Below are 18,718 nucleotides of genomic sequence, written 5' to 3'. Positions count from 1 at the left end.
AGCAAACATTGTTGACCATAGATGACAATGATTGATTTTCATGTTAAGACAATATTTGTCACAATATGTTACTGAACCATGGTTGGCCATGATCTATTTTCTTATTGAGAGAATCTTTGTCACAATGCAACATTGGACCTTCATTGACCATGGTTGACCATGGTTGACAATCATTGGTTTTCATATTGAGACAATATTTTACACAATTTGACCATGGTTATTGACAATGGTTGATTTTCATATTGAAACAATTGTTGTTGAAATGCAACGTTTGACCATGGTTGACAATGGTTGAAGATGGTTGAACATCATTCACTATGGTTGATCATATGGTTGAACATCATTCACTATGGTTGACCATGGTTCATATATAGTTGATGTTCATATTGAGACAACATTTGTACCAATGTTACTTTGTTCCATGGTTGACCTTTAATGACCATGATTGGCCATAGTTGATTTTCATATTGACCATGAAAGACCATGGTTGACTGTGATTCAATGTAATATTGAGATAATCTTTGTCAGAATGTGACGTTGGACCATGGTTGACCATGGTTAGCCATGATTGAACATGGTTGGCCCTAATTAACCAACACAATGTGACCTGGTTATTGAGACAACCTTTGTGAAAATGTTATGTTCGACCATGGTTAATAATGGTTGATGATAGTTGATGATCATTGACCATGGTTGATTATGGTTGATGATGTTTCACATAAGGTTGATGTTCATATTGAGACAATATTTTTCACAATGTGATGTTGGACCATGGTTGACCATGGTTTATTTTCATGTTGACCATGATTGACCTTTGATAGACCATGGTTGAACATGATTGATTTTAATATTATAAACCCTATCAATAAGATTTTACCCTAGGAATAAAAACCCTTATATTAATAATCCCAAGGGATTGATAAACCCTCAGATTAATAAACCCAAGGTACTAATAAAACGAAGTGATTAATATTGTAAACCCAAGCTATATAAACCCTAATATAAATATTATAAACCCTAAAATGAACATGGTTGACGATGGTTTACCGTGGTTGATTTTCATACTGAGACAATCTTTGTCACAATGCGTTGTTGGACTATTGTTGACCACGGCTGACCATGATCGATTTTCATATTGAGAGAATCTTTATCAAAATGCGACATTGGAACCTAGTCGACCATGATTGACCATGGCTAACCATGGTTGATTTTCATATTCAGACAATCTTTGTCAAAATGCGATGTTGGACTAAGGTTGACCATGGTTGATTTTCATATTGAGACAATCTTTGTTAAGATTTCACATTGGACCAAGGTTGACTATGATGGTCACAATGCGACGTTGGACCATGAGGCAATCTTTAACACAATGTGACCATGGTTATTGACCATGGTAGATAGTGGTTGATGATGGTTGACCATCATTGACCATGGCTAACCATGGATGACCATGGTTCACATACAGTTTATGTTCGTATTGAGACAAAGTTTGTCATAATGTGATATTCGGCCATGGTTGACCATGACTGAGTATGATTGACCATGGTTGATTTTTATATTCACCATGATTCATCATGATAGACCATGGTTGACCATGATTGACCATGGTTGACCATGATTGATTTGAATATTGAGACATTCTTTGTCCCAATGCAATGTTAGACCATTGTGGACCATGGTTGACTAACAAAATGTGACGACGCTTGATTTTCATATTGAGACAATCTTTGTAAAAATGTGACATTGAACCATAAATGGCAATGGTTGATGATGAGTAATCATCATTCACCAATGGTTGGCCATCCTTGACCATGGTTGTCCATCGTTCACATAAGGTTGATATTCATATAGAACAGTGTTTATCACAATGTGACGTTGGACCATGGATGACCATGCTTGATCACAATTGACCATGGTTGATTTTCATACCAACCATGATTGAACATGGTTAATATACACCATAAGTATCAACTTAATATATTCTATATTATAAATCTAATATGCTAAATTAATATATTAATATATCAAATCTAAAATTAACAAACAATTATTAATTATTAATTATTAATTATTAGGAATTAAGTATTTATGAACTATTATTAATTATTAATTAACTATTGTTAATTTTTTTTTGTAAGCTTGGTAGGACTCTTAATTTTAATTTCCATTACACACACTGCTACAGGGGAAGGGTAGCCCAAGATTTGAACCCAAGACTTTCGGTTCAGTGAGACTTTATTTCCACGGCCACTGCTACTTGAGATACCACATGCGAACAATTAACTATAATTAATTATTAACGAAATATTATTTAATTCTTTAAAAATTATTAATAAACTATTATTAACCATTTATCATTATTTTTAATGATTAATTGATAATTAATATTAATAAATTACTGATTATTTACAAATTATTTTATTAAAAATTAACTTATCAAAGAACTAATTAATTAATAATTATGATTAATTTATGTGTTAAAATTGGCTACAAGTATATCTCTTACCTAAATGTCTGCTATCCATATAATTTGGCGATAGGCCTTCCTATGCATCAACAATTGTCAACACTTTTACCCTGGTCCGTTAGATCAGGTGAGACACTTTCAACCGTTGATTTGAAGTGTGACTGCTTTTTCCAAATATCGGTTGAGTTGCCTTCTTTTCACCTCCAAGTTCTGCTGTGCGCTCCATGGCATGGCAAGATATTTTTACTGCTTTTTCCTATTCTTTCTTCTCTCTCCGCTGATGGCAATGCTCTGCTAGAGTTTAAGAGGTCCGTCACGAGTGATCCATTCCATGTTTTTCTGAATTGGAATGAGAGGGATGAGGATCGCTGCTCCTGGACTGGGGTTGTCTGTAATTTGTCCTCGCGCCAAGTGGTCAAGCTCGATATCTCTGATTTCGGATCTGCAAGCTTGTTTTCATCGGAGGGAGTTGGTGAAGGCCATGGGGGGCGGTGTTCTAGGTTTATGGGGAGCTCTTCGAAGCGTTTTCTTGCCAGAGGGCTGCTTCCGGAATCAGTTTCTGCGGAGAATGGCTCAATGGGTTCCTCTATGATTTGCCTTCGGAATGGGAGTGTGGCGAATTCTTGGGAAGGATACAATCGACAGGATCGCGTTGCGTGCAAGCTTGCTGGTACGCTTTCTCCTTCTATTGATCATCTCAGTGAATTGCGTGTTCTGTCGCTGCCTTTCAATTCCCTTTCCGGCGATGTACCTTCGGAAATTGGGAACTTCAGGTTTCTGGAAGTTCTTGAACTTCAAGGCAACTCCTTCACTGGTCAGCTGCCCGCGGAGTTAGGTAGTTTGAAATTTTTACGCATCCTGAACCTGGGCTACAATTCACTTGCCCGTGCTGTTCCCGAGGAGCTCTCCAACTGCCGCACACTTGAAATACTGGATTTGGCTGGCAATGGGCTGAATGGAAGCATCCCTTTATTTCTCGAAAGCTTGCCAAAACTCAAAGCGCTGTCGTTATCTTTCAATCAGTTCTCCGGGCCAATTCCATTAGAGCTGGCAAACAGCTGTGAAGTCCTGGAGTACCTTGATCTTTCAGGCAATTTGTTGACAGATAATATCCCTCCACAATTGATGAACTGCAGCCGGTTGGTGTCCTTGGCATTGTTTTCGAAATTTCTAGAAGGAAGCATTCCATCGGAGATCGGTAGGCTTTCCATGCTGCAGATTGTAGATGTTTCAAGAAACAGCCTCAGTGGTAAGATTCCAAAGGAATTAGCTGATTGCCGCCAGCTTTCGGTGCTTGTGCTATCTAATACGCTAAATTTTGACCCTGGCAATGATTCCGATGTGGACCAGTCAACTGTATTTTTCACAAATAGTGATAAAGGGGAATATAATTACTTTCAAGGAGTTCTTCCAGCCGGCCTTTTTACCCTTCCCAAGCTTTAGATTATATGGGCTCCGGCGATGAGTCTGAATGGCCCCTTAGCCCCTTACCCGAAAATTGGGATAATTGTAACTTCCAAGTCCTTAATTTAGGTCAAAACCACCTTACCGGCAAAATTCCTGCAGGTTTGGGGCAATGCAAAAACTTATTTTTCCTTGATTTGAGCTCTAGTCATCTTACAGGTGAGATTCCTCAAGGGCTTCCTATTTCCTGTATGATTTATTTTGATGTCAATGGGAACTCACTAACAGGAAATTTTACAATTGCTATTAATGCTGACTGCCCCAAGCAGCTTCCATTCCCAGGAAACCAATTTAAGGAAGGGTTATCAAATGTTTCACAATTAGAATTGGATCCTCCAACCATATATTCTTCTCTCTTGTATTGTGGTGCGTGTGCAAGTAGCTCACTTTGGTTTCTTGTATCTGAAGGTTTGCTTGTGCTTCATGATTTAAGTGGGAACAAGTTTGCTAGTTCCATTCCTCCTCCTTTGATAGGTGATCAAATGATCGAAGAACAAGTGTCGTATGTGCTTCTCCTAAATGACAATAATTTTACACGGAACATTACATCTTCTCTTTTTTATTTGTGCCCACGTTACATACCTTTGCCCTGAACATGAGCGTCAACCAAATTTCGGGGTGAAATTCCTGCTGAGTTATTTCTAAACTGAAAATCTCTGAAACATTTCGAGGCAACAGTCAATCAAATTACAGAACTATTACCACCAACTATTGGGAACCTGGAGTCTTTGATGCATCTTGATTTGCGAGATAATTCTTTGCATAGAAGCATTCCAACTCAATTAGGACAGTTGAAGGATCTCTAGTATCTTAGCTTGGGTGAAAACAACCTTACAGGGGAGATCCCAGGATTCCTAGGTCAAATATCTTAACTCTATTGGAACTTTATTCTAATGCCTTTACAGGAGAAATTCCAGCAAAGTTAAGAAACCTCAAATGGATAACACATCTTTGACCTGACAATAATAAACATACAGGGTAGGTTCCTCAGCGCTTTGCACTTCTGACAGGTTTAACTGTATTCAATGTGTCATATAATAATTTATCTGGGAAATTACCAGTCTTTAGCAACAGTAAGATATCTTGTGATAGTTTCACTGGAAATAAGTTTCTTAACTCTTGCCTCCCTATTCATTCACCATTACAGCCGCTGGATGAGATTGGTGTTCCTCTTCTGTATCCTCACTCTCCAAATGGAAACCCAGTTAAGAAACGTAGCCACTTCAATTCTATTGAAACTGCGGCTATCACTTCCACTGCAGCTATAGTCTTTGTAGTTTTAGTTCTTGCTGTTCTTTTCCAGTGTACAAGATGGCAGATATCAAGTTCTGTTGTTTATCGATCAAGAAGAAAAGAGGTTATCACATTTACAAACATTGGAGTTCAACTAACTTATGAGAGCGTAGTTAGAGCTACGGGAAACTTCAGTACATCCAATTTCATTGGTAATGGAGGTTTTGGTGCGACTTACAAAGCTGAATTGGTCCCATGATTGTTATTAGCAGTCAAGAGACTTTCCGTGGGACGCTTCCAAGGCATTTAGCAGTTTGATGCAGAGATCAGAACAGTTGTACAGGTACACCATCGAAACCTTGTAACATTAATAGGCTACCATGCCAGAAAGTCACAAATGTTTCTGGTATACAATTATTTGCCTCGAGGTAACTTGGAAAAATTTCTTCAAGAGAGATCAAAACGAAGAGTTGACTAGGGCATGATTCACAAAATTGATTTAGACATTGCTCGGGCTCTTACTTATGTGCACGAGGATTGTGTTCCACATGTGTTACATCGAGATATCAAACCTAGAAATATTCTTCTTGATAACAATTTCAATGTCTATCTGTCTGACTTTAGATTCCAAACGAATTAGCTGATTGCCGCCAGCTTTCGGTGCTTGTGCTGTCTAATACGCTAAATTTTGACCTTGGCAATGATTCCGATGTGGACCAGTCAACTGTATTTTTCACAAATAGTGATAAAGGGGAATATAATTACTTTCAAGGAGTTCTTCCAGCCGGCCTTTTTACCCTTCCCAAGCTTCAGATTATATGGGCTCCGACGATGAGTCTGAATGGCCCCTTAACCCCTTACCCGAAAATTGGGATAATTGTAACTTGCAAGTCCTTAATTTAGGTCAAAACCTCCTTACCGGCAAAATTCCTGCAGGTTTGGGGCAATGCAAAAACTTATTTTTCCTTGATTTGAGCTCTAGTCATCTTACAGGTGAGATTCCTCAAGGGCTTCCTATTTCCTGAATGATTTATTTTGGTGTCAGTGGCAACTCACTAATAGGAAATTTTACAATTGCTATTAATGTTGACTGCCCCAAGCAGCTTCCATTCCCAGGAAACCAATTTAAGGAAGGGTTATCAAATGTTTCACAATCAGAATTGGATCCTCCAACCATATATTCTTCTCTCTTGTATCGTGGTGCGTGTGCAAGTAGCTCACTTCTGTTTCTTGTATCTGAAGGTTTGCTTGTGCTTCATGATTTAGGTGGGAACAAGTTTGCTGGTTCCATTCCTCCTCCTTTGATAGGTGATCAAATGATCAAAGAACAAGTGTCGTACGCGCTTCTCCTAAATGATAATAATTTTACATGGAACATTACATCTTCTCTTTTTTATTTGTGCCCAAGTTACATACATTTGCCCTAAACATGAGCGTCAACTGAATTTCGGGTGAAATTCCTCCTGAGTTATTTCTAAATTGCAAATATCTGAAACATTTCGAGGCAGTAGTCAATCAAATTACAGAACTATTACCACCAAGTATTGGGAACCTGGAGTCTTTGATGCATCTTGATTTGCGAGATAATTCTTTGCATGGAAGCATTCCAACTCAATTAGGACAGTTGAAGGATCTCCAGTATCTTAGCTTGGGTGAAAACAACCTTACAGGGGAGATCCCAGGATTCCTAGGTCAAATATCTTAACTGTATTGGAACTTTATTCTAATGCCTTTACAGGAGAAATTCCAGCAAAGTTAAGAAACCTGAAATGGCTAACACATCTTTGACCTGACAATAATAAACATACAGGGCAGGTTCCTCAGCGCTTTGCACTTCTGACAGGTTTAATTGTATTCAATGTGTCATATAATAATTTATCTGGGAATTTACCAGTCTTTAGCAGCAGTAAGATATCTTGTGATAGTTTCACTGGAAATAAGTTTCTTAACTCTTGCCTCCCTATTCATTCACCATTACAGCCGCTGGATGAGATTGGTGTTCCTCTTCTGTATCCTCACTCTCCAAATGGAAACCCAGTTAAGAAACGTAGCCACTTCAATTCTATTGAAACTGCGGCTATCACTTCAACTGCAGCTATAGTCTTTGTAGTTTTAGTTCTTGCTGTTCTTTTCTAATGTACAAGATGGCAGATATCAAGTTCTGTTGTTTATCGATCAAGAAGAAAAGAGGTTATCACATTTACAAACATTGGAGTTCAACTAACTTATGAGAGCGTAGTTAGAGCTACGGGAAACTTCAGTACATCCAATTTCATTGGTAATGGAGGTTTTGGTGCGACTTACAAAGCTGAATTGGTCCCATGATTGTTATTAGCAGTCAAGAGACTTTCCGTGGGACGCTTCCAAGGCATTTAGCAGTTTGATGTAGAGATCAGAACAGTTGGACAGGTACGCCATCGAAACCTTGTAACATTAATAGGCTACCATGCCAGAATGTCACAAATGTTTCTGGTATACAATTATTTGCCTCGAGGTAACTTGGAAAAATTTCTTCAAGAGAGATCAAAACGAAGAGTTGACTAGGGCATGATTCACAAAATTGATTTAGACATTGCTCGGGCTCTTACTTATCTGCACGAGGATTGTGTTCCACGTGTGTTGCATCGAGATATCAAACCTAGAAATATTCTTCTTGATAACAATTTCAATGTCTATCTGTCCGACTTTAGATTCCAACCGAATTAGCTGATTGCCGCCAGCTTTTTGTGCTTGTGCTGTCTAATACGCTAAATTTTGACCTTGGCAATGATTCAGAGATGAAAGCAATATTCACTTGCCTCTTTGATGGGGCAACCTCTAGCAGAGAAGAGCTCGATTACAAAATTAGACTCCATATTTCTCAATGGGGAGTCCCTTTCCTTTATATAGAATTCATACATACAATACCATGGGTCATTACCATGGCCCATTTCAGCCTAACTGTGGTCCCCTTATTAAATATGGGTCAACCACTTGAAATTATTAATACGGGCTTTATTGACTCTTTCACTAGCTATAACTATGACTTGACCCTATTAAATAAATAAAGTGGTTTGGGTTGGACCCTAACAAACAATGGTTGGCCATGGTTTACCATGCTTAATTTTCATATTGAGACAATGTTTGTCACAATGCAATGTTGTAGCATGGTTAGCCATGGATGAGCATGGTTATCACAATGTAATGTTGGACAAAAAGGAAATCTTTGTCACAATGTCACCATGGTTATTGACCATGATAACCATGGTTTATTTTCATATTGAGACAATATTTGACAAAATGTGACGTTGGAACATGGTTGATTTTCATATAGAGACAATCCTTGCCATAATGAAACATTGGTTGCTTTTCATATTGAGAAAATATTTTTCATAATTGGACCTTGGACCATCGTTGACCATGATTGATAAACCCAATGGATTGATATTATAATCCCAAGGGATTAAAAACACAAGGGAATACAACTCCAATGAATTATAAACACAAGGCAATAATATTAAAGCCAAGGGAATAATAAACCCAACAGATTAATACTAAAAACCCAAGGGATTATAAACCCAAGGGAATAATGTGAAGGGATAAATATTATAAACCCAAGGTATATAAACCCTAAGATAAATATTATAAACACTAAAATAAACATGGTTGACAATGATTTCTTTTCATATTGACACAATCTTTGTCACAATGCGATGTTGGACAATGGTTGACCATGATTTATTTTCATATTGATACAACCTTTGGCATAATGCAATGTTGGACAATCATTAGCCATGGTTGGCCATGGCTGATTTTCATATTAATACAATCTTTGTCACAATCCGACATTGGACAATGGTTGACCATTGTTGACCATGTTTGACCATGATTGATTTCCATATTGACAAAATCTCTCTCACAATATAATGTGGGACCTTGGTTGACCATGTTTGACCATGGTTGATATTCATACTGAGATACGTTTTGTCATAATGTGATTTAGGACAATGGTAGATCATAAATGACCATGGTCAACCATCCTTCAGCAATATGGACCATGATTCACCATGGTTGAGCATGGATGATCACAACTGACCTTCATTGGCCATGGTTGACCATAATTCTTTCCATATTGAGAGAATATTTGTCGCAAACCCATATTGGCATTATTATAAACATAGGGGATTAATAAACCCAATGAATTTATATTATAAACCTAATGGATTATAAACCGAAGGGATTTATATTAAACCGTGGGAATAATATTATAAATTGTGTCAAAAATATTATACCCTAGAAATATGAAATCTTAGATTGATAAGCCCAAGTGATTGATAATAAACCTAAGCTATATAAATCCTAAGATAAATATTATAAACCTTAAAGCAAACATTGTTGACCATAGATGACAATGATTGATTTTCATGTTAAGACAATATTTGTCACAATATGTTACTGAACCATGGTTGGCCATGATCTATTTTCTTATTGAGAGAATCTTTGTCACAATGCAACATTGGACCTTCATTGACCATGGTTGACAATCATTGGTTTTCATATTGAGACAATATTTTACACAATTTGACCATGGTTATTGACAATGGTTGATTTTCATATTGAAACAATTGTTGTTGAAATGCAACGTTTGACCATGGTTGACAATGGTTGAAGATGATTGAACATAATTCACTATGGTTGACCATGGTTCATATATAGTTGATGTTCATATTGAGACAACATTTGTACCAATGTTACTTTGTTCCATGGTTGACCTTTAATGACCATGATTGGCCATAGTTGATTTTCATATTGACCATGAAAGACCATGGTTGACTGTGATTCAATGTAATATTGAGATAATCTTTGTCAGAATGTGACGTTGGACCATGGTTGACCATGGTTAGCCATGATTGAACATGGTTGGCCCTAATTAACCAACACAATGTGACCTGGTTATTGAGACAACCTTTGTGAAAATGTTATGTTTGACCATGGTTAATAATGGTTGATGATAGTTGATGATCATTGACCATGGTTGATTATGGTTGATGATGTTTCACATAAGGTTGATGTTCATATTGAGACAATATTTTTCACAATGTGATGTTGGACCATGGTTGACCATGGTTTATTTTCATGTTGACCATGATTGACCTTTGATAGACCATGGTTGAACATGATTGATTTTAATATTATAAACCCTATCAATAAGATTTTACCCTAGGAATAAAAACCCTTATATTAATAATCCCAAAGGATTGATAAACCATCAGATTAATAAACCCAAGGTACTAATAAAACGAAGTGATTAATATTGTAAACCCAAGCTATATAAACCCTAAAATGAACATGGTTGACGATGGTTTACCGTGGTTGATTTTCATACTGAGACAATCTTTGTCACAATGCGTTGTTGGACTATTGTTGACCACGGCTGACCATGATCGATTTTCATATTGAGAGAATCTTTATCAAAATGCAACATTGGAACCTAGTCGACCATGATTGACCATGGCTAACCATGGTTGATTTTCATATTCAGACAATCTTTGTCAAAATGCGATGTTGGACTAAGGTTGACCATGGTTGATTTTCATATTGAGACAATCTTTGTTAAGATTTCACATTGGACCAAGGTTGACTATGATGGTCACAATGCGACGTTGGACCATGAGGCAATCTTTAACACAATGTGACCATGGTTATTGACCATGGTAGATAATGGTTGATGATGGTTGACCATCATTGACCATGGCTAACCATGGATGACCATGGTTCACATACAGTTTATGTTCGTATTGAGACAAAGTTTGTCATAATGTGATATTCGGCCATGGTTGACCATGACTGAGTATGATTGACCATGGTTGATTTTTATATTCACCATGATTCATCATGATAGACCATGGTTGACCATGATTGACCATGGTTGACCATGATTGATTTGAATATTGAGACATTCTTTGTCCCAATGCAATGTTAGACCATTGTGGACCATGGTTGACTAACAAAATGTGACGATGCTTGATTTTCATATTGAGACAATCTTTGTAAAAATGTGACATTGAACCATAAATGGCAATGGTTGATGATGAGTAATCATCATTCACCAATGGTTGGCCATCCTTGACCATGGTTGTCCATCGTTCACATAAGGTTGATATTCATATAGAACAGTGTTTATCACAATGTGACGTTGGACCATGGATGACCATGCTTGATCACGATTGACCATGGTTGATTTTCATACCAACCATGATTGAACATGGTTAATATACACCATAAGTATCAACTTAATATATTCTATATTATAAATCTAATATGCTAAATTAATATATTAATATATCAAATCTAAAATTAACAAACAATTATTAATTATTAGGAATTAAGTATTTATGAACTATTATTAATTATTAATTAACTATTATTAATTTTTTTTTGTAAGCTTGGTAGGACTCTTAATTTTAATGTCCATTACAGACACTGCTACGGGGGAAGGGTAGCCGAAGATTTGAACCCAAGACTTCCGGTTCAATAAGACTTCATTTCCACGGCCACTGCCACTTGAGATACCACATGCGAACAATTAACTATAATTAATTATTAACGAAATATTATTTAATTCTTTAAAAATTATTAATAAACTATTATTAACAATTTATCATTATTTTTAATGATTAATTGATAATTAATATTAATAAATTACTGATTATTTACAAATTATTTTATTAAAAATTAACTTATCAAAGAACTAATTAATTAATAATTATGATTAATTTATGTGTTAAAATTGGCTACAAGTATATCTCTTACCTAAATGTCTGCTATCCATATAATTTGGCGATAGGCCTTCCTATGCATCAACAATTGTCAACACTTTTACCCTGGTCCGTTAGATGAGGTGAGACACTTTCAACCGTTGATTTGAAGTGTGACTGCTTTTTCCAAATATCGGTTGAGTTGCCTTCTTTTCACCTCCAAGTTCTGCTGTGCGCTCCATGGCATGGCAAGACATTTTTACTATTTTTTCCTATTCTTTCTTCTCTCCCGCTGATGGCAATGCTCTGCTAGAGTTTAAGAGGCCCGTCACGAGTGATCCATTCCATGTTTTTCTGAATTGGAATGAGATGGATGAGAATCGCTGCTCCTGGACTGGGGTTGTCTGTAATTTGTCCTCGCGCCAAGTGGTCAAGCTCGATATCTCTGATTTCGGATCTGCAAGCTTGTTTTCATCGGAGGGAGTTGGTGAAGGCCATGGGGGGCGGTGTTCTAGGTTTATGGGGAGCTCTTCGAAGCGTTTTCTTGCCATAGGGCTGCTTCCGGAATCAGTTTCTGCAAAGAATGGCTCAATGGGTTCCTCTATGATTTGCCTTCGGAATGGGAGTGTGGCGAATTCTTGGGAAGGATACAATCGATAGGATCGCGTTGCGTGCAAGCTTGCTGGTACGCTTTCTCCTATTGATCATCTCAGTGAATTGCGTGTTCTGTTGTTACCTTTCAATTCCCTTTCCGGCGATGTACCTTCGGAAATTGGGAGCTTTAGGTTTCTGGAAGTTCTTGAACTTCAAGGAAACTCCTTCACTGGTCAGCTGCCCGCAGAGTTAGGTAGTTTGAAATTTTTACGCATCCTGAACCTGGGCTACAACTCACTTGCCCATGCTGTTCCCGAGGAGCTCTCCAACTGCCGCACACTTGAAATACTGGATTTGGCTGGCAATGGGCTGAATGGAAGCATCCCTTTATTTCTCAAAAGCTTTCCAAAACTCAAAGCGTTGTCGTTATCTTTCAATCAGTTCTCCGGGCCAATTCCATTACAGTTGGAAAACAGCTGTGAAGTCCTGGAGTACCTTGATCTTTTAGGCAATTTGTTGACAGATAATATCCCTCCAGAATTGATGAACTGCAGCCGGTTGGTGTCCTTGGCATTGTTTTAGAAATTTCTAGAAGGAAGCATTCCATCGGAGATCGGTAGGCTTTCCATGTTGTAGATTGTAGATGTTTCAAGAAACAGCCTCAGTGGTAAGATTCCAAAGGAATTAGCTGATTGTCGCCAGCTTTCGGTGCTTGTGCTGTCTAATACGCTAAATTTTGACCCTGGCAATGATTCCGATGTGGACCAGTCAACTGTATTTTTCACAAATAGTGATAAAGGGGAATATAATTACTTTCAATGAGTTCTTCCAGCCGGCCTTTTTACCCTTCCCAAGCTTCAGATTATATGGGCTCCGGCGATGAGTCTGAATGGCCCCTTAGCCCCTTACCCGAAAATTGGGATAATTGTAACTTCCAAGTCCTTAATTTAGGTCAAAACCACCTTACCGACAAAATTCCTGCAGGTTTGGGGCAATGCAAAAACTTATTTTTCCTTGATTTGAGCTCTAGTCATCTTACAGGTGAGATTCCTCAAGGGCTTCCTATTTCCTGTATGATTTATTTTGATGTCAATGGGAACTCACTAACAGGAAATTTTACAATTGCTATTAATGCTGACTGCCCCAAGCAGCTTCCATTCCCAGGAAACCAATTTAAGGAAGGGTTATCAAATGTTTCACAATCAGAATTGGATCCTCCAACCATATATTCTTCTCTCTTGTATTGTGGTGCGTGTGCAAGTAGCTCACTTCGGTTTCTTGTATCTGAAGGTTTGCTTGTGCTTCATGATTTAAGTGGGAACAAGTTTGCTAGTTCCATTCCTCCTCCTTTGATAGGTGATCAAATGATCGAAGAACAAGTGTCGTATGCGCTTCTCCTAAATGACAATAATTTTACACGGAACATTACATCTTCTCTTTTTTATTTGTGCCCAAGTTACATACCTTTGCCCTGAACATGAGCGTCAACCAAATTTCGGGTGAAATTCCTCCTGAGTTATTTCTAAATTGCAAATCTCTGAAACATTTCGAGGCAGCAGTCAATCAAATTACAGAACTATTACCACCAACTATTGGGAACCTGGAGTCTTTGATGCATCTTGATTTGCGAGATAATTCTTTGCATAGAAGCATTCCAACTCAATTAGGACAGTTGAAGGATCTCTAGTATCTTAGCTTGGGTGAAAACAACCTTACAGGGGAGATCCCAGGATTCCTAGGTCAAATATCTTAACTGTATTGGAACTTTATTCTAATGCCTTTACAGGAGAAATTCCAGCAAAGTTAAGAAACCTCAAACGGATAACACATCTTTGACCTGACAATAATAAACATACAGGGCAGGTTCCTCAGCGCTTTGCACTTCTGACAGGTTTAACTGTATTCAATGTGTCATATAATAATTTATCTGGGAAATTACCAGTCTTTAGCAGCAGTAAGATATCTTGTGATAGTTTCACTGGAAATAAGTTTCTTAACTCTTGCCTCCCTATTCATTCACCATTACAGCCGCTGGATGAGATTGGTGTTCCTCTTCTGTATCCTCACTCTCCAAATGGAAACCCAGTTAAGAAACGTAGCCACTTCAATTCTATTGAAACTGCGGCTATCACTTCAACTGCAGCTATAGTCTTTGTAGTTTTAGTTCTTGCTGTTCTTTTCCAGTGTACAAGATGGCAGATATCAAGTTCTGTTGTTTATCGATCAAGAAGAAAAGAGGTTATCACATTTACAAACATTGGAGTTCAACTAACTTATGAGAGCGTAGTTAGAGCTACGGGAAACTTTAGTACATCCAATTTCATTGGTAATGGAGGTTTTGGTGCGACTTACAAAGCTGAATTGGTCCCATGATTGTTATTAGCAGTCAAGAGACTTTCCGTGGGACGCTTCCAAGGCATTTAGCAGTTTGATGCAGAGATCAGAACAGTTGGACAGGTACGCCATCGAAACCTTGTAACATTAATAGGCTACCATGCCAGAAAGTCACAAATGTTTCTGGTATACAATTATTTGCCTCGAGGTAACTTGGAAAAATTTCTTCAAGAGAGATCAAAACGAAGAGTTGACTAGGGCATGATTCACAAAATTGATTTAGACATTGCTCGGGCTCTTGCTTATCTGCACGAGGATTGTGTTCCACGTGTGTTGCATCGAGATATCAAACCTAGAAATATTCTTCTTGATAACAATTTCAATGTCTATCTGTCCGACTTTAGATTCCAAACGAAATAGCCTATTGCCGCCAGCTTTCGGTGCTTGTGCTGTCTAATACGCTAAATTTTGACCTTGGCAATGATTCCGATGTGGACCAGTCAACTGTATTTTTCACAAATAGTGATAAAGGGGAATATAATTACTTTCAAGGAGTTCTTCCAGCCGGCCTTTTTACCCTTCCCAAGCTTCAGATTATATGGGCTCCGACGATGAGTATTAATGGCCCCTTAACCCCTTACCCGAAAATTGGGATAATTGTAACTTGCAAGTCCTTAATTTAGGTCAAAACCTCCTTACCGGCAAAATTCCTACAGGTTTGGGGCAATGAAAAAACTTATTTTTCCTTGATTTGAGCTCTAGTCATCTTACAGGTGAGATTCCTCAAGGGCTTCCTATTTCCTGTATGATTTATTTTGGTGTCAGTGGCAACTCACTAATAGGAAATTTTACAATTGCTATTAATGTTGACTGCCCCAAGCAGCTTCCATTCCCAGGAAACCAATTTAAGGAAGGGTTATCAAATGTTTCACAATCAGAATTGGATCCTCCAACCATATATTCTTCTCTCTTGTATCGTGGTGCGTGTGCAAGTAGCTCACTTCTGTTTCTTGTATCTGAAGGTTTGCTTGTGCTTCATGATTTAAGTGGGAACAAGTTTGCTGGTTCCATTCCTCCTCCTTTGATAGGTGATCAAATGATCGAAGAACAAGTGTCGTATGTGCTTCTCCTAAATGACAATAATTTTACATGGAACATTACATCTTCTCTTTTTTATTTGTGCCCAAGTTACATACATTTGCCCTGAACATGAGCGTCAACCGAATTTCAGGTGAAATTCCTCTTGAGTTATTTCTAAATTGCAAATATCTGAAACATTTCGAGGCAGTAGTCAATCAAATTACAGAACTATTACCACCAAGTATTGGGAACCTGGAGTCTTTGATGCATCTTGATTTGCGAGATAATTCTTTGCATGGAAGCATTCCAACTCAATTAGGACAGTTGAAGGATCTCCAGTATCTTAGCTTGGGTGAAAACAACCTTACAGGGGAGATCCCAGGATTCCTAGGTCAAATATCTTAACTGTATTGGAACTTTATTCTAATGCCTTTACAGGAGAAATTCCAGCAAAGTTAAGAAACCTGAAATGGCTAACACATCTTTGACCTGACAATAATAAACATACAGGGCAGGTTCCTCAGCGCTTTGCACTTCTGACAGGTTTAACTGTATTCAATGTGTCATATAATAATTTATCTGGGAATTTACCAGTCTTTAGCAGCAGTAAGATATCTTGTGATAGTTTCACTGGAAATAAGTTTCTTAACTCTTGCCTCCCTGTTCATTCACCATTACAGCCGCTGGATGAGATTGGTGTTCCTCTTCTGTATGCTCATTCTCCAAATGGAGACCCAGTTAAAAAACGCAGCCACTTCAGTTCTATTGAAATTGCAGCTATCACTTCAGCTGCAGCGATAGTCTTTGTAGTTTTAGTTCTTGCTGTTCTTTTCCAGTGTACAAGATGGCAGATATCAAGTTGTGTTGTTTATCGATCAAGAAGAAAAGAGGTTATCACATTTACAAACATTGGAGTTCAACTAACTTATGAGAGCGTAGTTAGAGCTATGGGAAACTTCAGTACAGCCAATTTCATTGGTAATGGAGGTTTTGGCGCAACTTACAAAGCTGAACTGGTCCCAGGATTGTTAGTAGCAGTCAAGAGACTTTCCGTGGGATGCTTCCAAGGCATTCAGCAGTTTGATGCAGAGATCAGAACAGTTGGACGGGTACGCCATCCAAACCTTGTAACATTAATAGGCTACCATGCCAGCAAGTCACAAATGTTTCTGGTATACAATTATTTGCCTCGAGGTAACTTGGAAAAATTTCTTCAAGAGAGATCAAAACGAAGAGTTGACTGGGGCATGATTCACAAAATTGCTTTAGACATTGCTCGGGCTCTTACTTATCTGCACGAGGATTGTGTTCCACGTGTGTTGCATCGAGATATCAAACCTAGCAATATTCTTCTTGATAACAATTTCAATGCCTATCTGTCCGACTTTGGTCTTGCTAGGCTTCTAGGAACTTCTGAAACTCATGCAACAACTGATGTAGCAGGCACATTTGGTTATGTTGCTCCAGAGTATGCAATGACATGCCATGTTTCAGATAAGGCAGACGTTTATAGCTATGGGGTTGTGCTTTTAGAGTTACTTTCTGACAAGAAGGCTCTTGATCCTTCATTTTCTAGCTATGGTAATGGATTCAACATTGTTGCTTGGCCATGTATGTTGCTTCGACAAGGACGGGCCCGTGAGTTTTTTACTGTAGGCCTATGGAATGTAGGTCCTCATGATGATTTAATTGAGACGCTGCACATTGCTGTCGTGTACCGTGGTTTCGCTTTCAATTAGGCCATCAATGAAGCAAGTTGTGCAGCGACTGAAATGATCACAACCTCCTTAGCTACACTAATCATTCGGTGTTTTTTTGTAATACTAGAGTCAAGGTTACAATACCACTGCCTTGTCTTTAATTTTTTGTGTCAAAGATCAAAATCTAAATTGTATTTCTTAGGAAATGGACAAAATTGTCCTTGTAAAAATATTAAAATCCGTTATTTCCAATCAGTTCCATAGCATTAATGCTTCCAGATTGATTGGTCTCTATTACACTGAGTCTGCTGAAGAATGTTCAGGAATACCCTCTTCTATTCTGTGAGGATGTCTGAGTCTGCTGAAGAATGTTCAGGAATATCCTCTTTTGTGCTGCGAGGATGTCTGAAGGTTTATTTGACAAATTTGATGATCCTGACTCAAATAAGATTGCCTCATGTTTTTAGAGGTGAATATTTGGATTGGTTGGCGCCCCTTCTTGTCTTTTCTCTGTGTGGGCAAAACTTAAAGTAGACCAGTCAAAGGGTTTGTGCTTGTTTCTTTTGCACCCTTTCATAATTTTTGTAAAATCATTTAACATTTTTCTACATATTGCATACAGTTCTATTGACTGATGCGTATTTCTGTAACTGGAAAATTCAAAATTATCTTGTTCCCGTTTCCTCCTCCCTCCCAAAAATTGAAACCCAGCATGATTTTGTAATCTGATGATATATGAGAAGTTTACACTAATGATTTCAGTGCAACTCTATGTTCCCCCTTTCATGAATCAGCTGGCAGTTTGTGTCGCACTATTTCTCCTCAACTGCCATATCCATTTATATGAGGCTCTGATAGTAATTTGCCAAGATGGTGGTGGTTTGTCTTAACTGAGGTTGACTGTTCTTTTGTATATGTCGCCATCTTAAGTGCTTTTATATTTCAAAACATTTGGTCAAGTCTAAATGAATAGTCGTAACTTATCAATTGGTATTAATAAAAGACAACTCTATAATGGAATGGAAGCCAAATAAATATCACATCACAATGCAATTATTACCAAAATCTAAAAAATACAAATACATAAGCAAGACATTGTTCACAACTCA

At 37.9% G+C, this 18,718-nt stretch overlaps 1 protein-coding gene and 3 pseudogenes across 1 annotated transcript; all 4 read left to right on the top strand.

Annotated features, from left to right (window-relative positions):
* The first annotated feature begins 2,461 nt into the window (after nucleotides 1–2,461).
* On the top strand, nucleotides 2,462–3,964 carry LOC149179969 (uncharacterized). The gene has a single exon (XM_089413719.1). The coding sequence runs from the start codon at nucleotides 2,462–2,464 to the stop codon at nucleotides 3,908–3,910; it is 1,449 nt and encodes a 482-aa protein (XP_089269845.1). The 3' UTR covers nucleotides 3,911–3,964.
* Nucleotides 3,916–7,870, top strand: LOC149179968 (LRR receptor-like serine/threonine-protein kinase RPK2; annotated as a pseudogene).
* Nucleotides 7,871–12,141: 4,271 nt separating this feature from the next.
* On the top strand, nucleotides 12,142–15,249 carry LOC149179967 (LRR receptor-like serine/threonine-protein kinase RPK2; annotated as a pseudogene).
* A 729-nt stretch (nucleotides 15,250–15,978) lies between these two features.
* On the top strand, nucleotides 15,979–18,312 carry LOC149179966 (LRR receptor-like serine/threonine-protein kinase RPK2 pseudogene; annotated as a pseudogene).
* Nucleotides 18,313–18,718: the final 406 nt, after the last annotated feature.

Source organism: Pinus tabuliformis, chromosome 3_2 (assembly GCF_031772625.1).
Source record: "Pinus tabuliformis cultivar Carrire ecotype Pingquan chromosome 3_2, CPIR1, whole genome shotgun sequence".
Lineage (NCBI taxonomy): Eukaryota > Viridiplantae > Streptophyta > Pinopsida > Pinales > Pinaceae > Pinus > Pinus tabuliformis.
This window is presented reverse-complemented; position numbering and strand designations above follow the sequence as displayed.